Source organism: Cebus imitator, unplaced genomic scaffold (genome assembly GCF_001604975.1).
Source record: "Cebus imitator isolate Cc_AM_T3 unplaced genomic scaffold, Cebus_imitator-1.0 Scaffold756, whole genome shotgun sequence".
Lineage (NCBI taxonomy): Eukaryota > Metazoa > Chordata > Mammalia > Primates > Cebidae > Cebus > Cebus imitator.
Window position 1 is genome coordinate 302,985 of NW_016108071.1, and position 5,253 is coordinate 308,237.

Here is a 5,253-nt window from a genome sequence, read left to right on the forward strand (position 1 = left end):
AGGCACGCGCCACCATGCCCAGCTAATTTTTTGTAGTTTTAGTAGAGACGGGGTTTCACCGTGTTGACCAGGATGGTCTCGATCTGTTGACCTCGTGATCCACCCGCCTCGGCCTCCCAAAGTGCTGGGATTATAGGCTTGAGCCACCGCGCCCAGCCTTTACCAGGCTAGTCTTGAACTCTTACTTAGCCTTAAGCAATCCTCCTTCCTCGGCCTTCCCAAGTGCTGAGGTTATAGGCGTGAGCCACCGTGCCCAGCCACAAAGTATTTTTTTAGATTGAATCATCAGTTGCTTTGACTTTAATATTACCTCCATATTTTACTGAAACATAGCTCTGTATAGTTATTTGCTTGGAAGAAAAACTAAAGATGTGAGAAATAATGGAAAGAATTTACTTAATCCTCTGTCCTGATCAGTAAACTAAACCCTGGAGATGCAAATCTGAAATAATCTGATTACCATTCTTCTGAGCATCATGACAGTTGTGCAGGCTTCTGTTATTTTATTTCAATTAGATTCAAATTGTTTTTTGAAGGAGCATACCAAAGATATATAGCAGGATATAATTTAAAACAAAAATTAGTCACAGGTGATTCACTCATATTCCCAGAATTTTGAATACATGTTGGACTGTGGTTCTTTGACCTGTGTTTCCTAGGAAAACAAAAAGGCACCCTGATATGAGAATCTGAGATTTTTCCTCCAAGAATTCTTCTAATAACATTGATTATAGTTAGACTTTACTTTGGTTTTTATTCACTTATTCAACAAATATTCATTTATTCCTGCTTTATGCCCAGCACTTTCTCGGGTGATAAGAATACAGTAGTAAAGAAAGCACAGAATATATCTTCTCTCATGGTGATCACTGGAGATGATTTACAGAATTATTCTTTTGCGTTTTATTGTTGTTCTTTTATTTTTTTTTGAGATAGGGTCACCCAGGGGCTGGAGTGCAGCGACAGGATCACAGCTCACTGCAGCCTTGACCTTTTGGGCTCAAGCAGTCCTCCCACTGCAGCCTCCTGAGTAGCTGGGACTACAGACACATGCGCCACAATGGCCAGCTCATTTTTTATTTTTCGTACTTTTTTTTTCACTTGTTTTTACTCAGAGCCGTATTTTTAAAATTGTTTTGTAGGGATGAGATCTCACTATGTTGCCCAGGCTGATCTCGAACTGCAGGGTTCAAGTTATCCTCCTACCTTTGCCTTCCAAAGTGTTGGGATTATAGGCATGAGTCACCTTGCTGAGCCTGTTGTTGTTATTGATTGACCTGGTGGTAATACTACTGATGTGTGTCCTATTTAATGGCATATACATATATATATATATATTTGTGGCGCTTATAAAACTTGACATTGTAGCCAGAAGAAGATTTTCCGACCTATTTCCAGATGAGAACGTAGATGTTCACTTCATCTAAAGATTTTTAATATTCTGGTTTTCTGTTTATTGTTTTAATAATTGGGTATTTCTGAAACACCTCAGAGGTGTACATTAGCTTATATTAAAAATGCAATACAATTTTTGTTTTATGATTTCATTCTTATCTATATATGATATCTAATGTACAGAATTTTACTTGTTTTTTTAAAAAACAACTTTTGAGGCATTTTGGCTACATAGCTGACTTATTTAAAGCATAGTATTTATAAAATCGTTAATTTTATACCCTTTTGTAAACAAGTTAACTTTTATAGGAAAGAAACAGTTTTGCTTTACTGGTTTTGGGTTTAGTGCAAGTAATACCTTGTGTTCTTATCCTTTGTATAGAATCTAGGTCTTCTGATTTTGGATCAATTCGTCATCACTACTGAATGAATCAAGTAATAGAGAGTTTACTCATCACCTGTGTGCTTTTTTGATTTTGGCATGTTCAGTTTAACAGCTAAGCGAATGACTTGATCAAGACATTTGAATATACATTAGCGTTCTATGCCACGTAAATGTTGTCATATCATTTAAATGTGCTTATTTTCTGACTGTCTCTTAAATTTGGTCAAGTGTTCAATATTTAAAATTTTCTTTTTCTGATTACACACAGACACACACAGACACACACAGACACACACACACACACACACACACACACACATTTATTTTTTGAGTCGAGGTCTCTGTCGCCCAGGCTGGAGTATGGTTGTGCAGTCTTGGCTCACTGCAACCTCTGCTTCTTGGGCTCAAGTGATCCTCTTACCTCAGTCTCCCGAATAGCTGGGACTACAGGCGCAGCCACCACATCCAGCTACTTTTTGTGCCTTTTGTAGAGATGGGGTTTTGTTGTGTTATCCAGCCTAGTCTCAAACTTCTGGGCTCAAGCCATCTGTCTGCCTCGGCCTCTAAAAGTGCTGCAATTATCTGCTTGAGCTACTGTACCTGGTCTTGATTCCATATTTTATATATTTTTATTTTTATTTTATTTCTTTTTTTGACTCAGTGTCTTGTCCTGTAGCCCAGACGAGAGTGCGGTGGCACAATCTTGGCTCACTGCATCTCCATCTCCCGGGTTCAAGTGATTCTCCTGCCTCAGCCTCCCAAGTAACTGGTATTATAAGAGCGCAGCACCACGCCCGGTGAATTTTTTTATTTTTAGTAGAGACAACTTTTAACCATGGTGGCCAGCCTGGTCTTGAACTCCTGACCTCAAGTGATCCACCTGCCTTGGCCTCCCAAAGTGCTGGGATTACAGGTGTGAGCCACCGCGCCTGGCCCTGATTCCATATTTTAAAACTCTATAATGGAACAGTTTAGTAGTGGAATAGATTGATATTTTTAAACCAAATAAATGTGTTTTTCCCTGTGTTTTATTTATACTTTTTTAGGTGGCAGCCAATGCACACATTCCTCCAGACTACCTCCTTAAAATTTGTGAGAGGATTGGTCCTTTACTAGATAAAGAGATCCCTCAGAGTGTTCCTGGGGTACAGACATTATTAGGTGTCGGTCGGCAGTCTCTGCTACGGGATGCCAAAGGTGAGATTTTCAGAATTTAGAACTGTGATACCTGAGGAAGGAGTGGAGAGTAGCTTATTTTTAGGTTGAGAAAATGTTCCCATGCTTTTCTAAATACTTATCTTCTGGTTTCTCTTATCTTGCCGATGTTTTTGTTTTTTTTAGTGTACATGTAAATTTTTAGAGACCTAAAAAGGAGACCTGTTGTGTAAAAGTGAATATATAGAGGTAACGGATATAAAATACCTTTGTAATCATGGAATAGAGATCTCAAAGATTGCTGCTTTGATTAGTACAGTATAAATATTTAAAATACTCTTTCATTATAATGTTCTTACTCTTTATTAGTTTTGATAATATCATCCTAATGATATTGTGCATTTTGTAACACATAAATGAAAATTATATGTACCGTTTTTTTCTCTTTGTTTTTTTTTTTCTTTTTAGTTTTGTGGTTTTATATATGTACAGTTTTTATATTTGAACATATTTAAACAAAAATATCAACCCATCAGTAATTGTTAAATAAGTTTTTCTACTGTGCTGATTTTCAGTGTTTTACAGATTTTTCCCAAGTTTTACATGGAACCTCAATATGTCAAACATATAAAGTGGTATTTGATAAACATAAAAATGTAAAATTAGGCATTAAAGATGTAAAATTAGGCATTAAAGATGCTTCTTGGAGTAATAAATAGTTAATATCTAGCAGCCCATTTATTTCTATGTTTTGTTTTATTAGCATACTATTTTTAAATATCCTAATTTGGCCAGGTGTGGTGGCTCACTCCTGTAATCCCAGCACTTTGGGAGGCCAAGATGGGCAGATCATGAGGTCAGTAGTTTGAGACCAGCGCGGTCAATATGGTGAAACCCTGTCTCTACTAAAAATACAAGAACTAGCTGGGTGTGGTGGTGCACGCCTTTAATTCCTGCTACTGAGGCTGAGGCAGAAGAAACGCTTGAACCCAGGAGTGAGAGGTTATAGTGAGCTGAGATCACACCACCGCACTCCAGCCTGGGCCACAGAGTGAGACTCCATCTCAAAAATAAATACATAAACACATAAATAACTAACCTAATTCTCCAAGATAAATAGTTGTGTAATGATATCAGATTTTAAGCATCTCATTTTATAACTTATTAATTGAGTTTATTTGGAAGCTTTGAGGAGAGCTTTTGGCTTTTTGTTTTAAAGCCAAGTTATTAGTAGTATTTAATATGCCTTTACATTTTTTGACTTATGAAAGTCAGAGAAAAAGACACAGCTATTTATAATCAGTTACCATCTGATATGCAGTGCTGTTATCTGTTATGACACAGCTGGCAAGTATTTCATAATATGAACATGTACCCAATATGCCTGAATTTTCCCTGGCATACTTGGGCTATAGTTATATCCTGGCTTATGAAATTTTATATGAGTAGATGTGTAAGCCTAAAAATCAAGAAAAACTGATGTAAACTTAAAAGCTTATTAATCCGTGACATATTTACATAAAATTCAAATATGTGCATAATAAAAGCTTTAGTTCAAGACTAGCTTAGAAATAAAATATCCAGATGATATGTTAAGGTGTTGGTGTTTACCAGTTATAAATTTCATTTGTAACATGTTCAAATATATGCCTATTATTTTCATTTTGGTTTAACAGTTAAAAATGTATTCCAACAAATGAAATTAAAATCAGACATTTACTTCTGAGACATGGTTAACAAAAAAAGCTGCTCTATTTGTTAGCTAACATTTGGTCTTTTTATATAGACTGTAAGAGTACACTATGGAATGGGTCTGCTTTTGCGGCTCTACATAGAGGCAGACCTCCAGAACTACCTGTAAATTATGTGAAACCTCCAAATGTGGGTGAGTAATAGACACGTGTGTTATAAACAGATTGTTTATTATATTTTTATTATACTTTAAGTTCTGGGGTACATGTGCAGAATGTGCAGGTTTGTTACATAGGTATACACGTGCCATGGTGGTTTGCTGCACCCATCAACCTGTCATCTACATTAGATATTTCTCCTAATGCTACCCCTTCCCTATCCCCCCACCCACCAACAGACCCCTGTGTGTGATGTTCCCCTCCCTGTGCCCATGTGTTTTCATTGTTCATTTAATAAATGGTGTTGGAAACTGACTAGCCATATGCAGAAAACTGAAAGTGGATTCCTTCCTTATACAAAAATTAACTCTAGCCGGGCGCGGTGGCTCAAGCCTGTAATCCCAGCACTTTGGGAGGCTGAGGCGGGTGGATCACAAGGTCAAGAGATCAAGACCATCCTGGTCAACA

General features: G+C 37.1%; 1 protein-coding gene across 1 annotated transcript in view; it reads left to right on the forward strand.

The window, feature by feature from the left end:
- Nucleotides 1-5,253, forward strand: part of BRWD3 (bromodomain and WD repeat domain containing 3) — a 128,875-nt gene that overhangs the window by 18,947 nt on the left and 104,675 nt on the right. Inside the window, exons 5-6 of the mRNA XM_017519568.2 lie at nucleotides 2,827-2,977; nucleotides 4,722-4,820. Of these exons, the coding sequence (XP_017375057.1) occupies nucleotides 2,827-2,977; nucleotides 4,722-4,820 (250 nt within the window). The remainder of the gene's footprint in view (nucleotides 1-2,826; nucleotides 2,978-4,721; nucleotides 4,821-5,253) is intronic.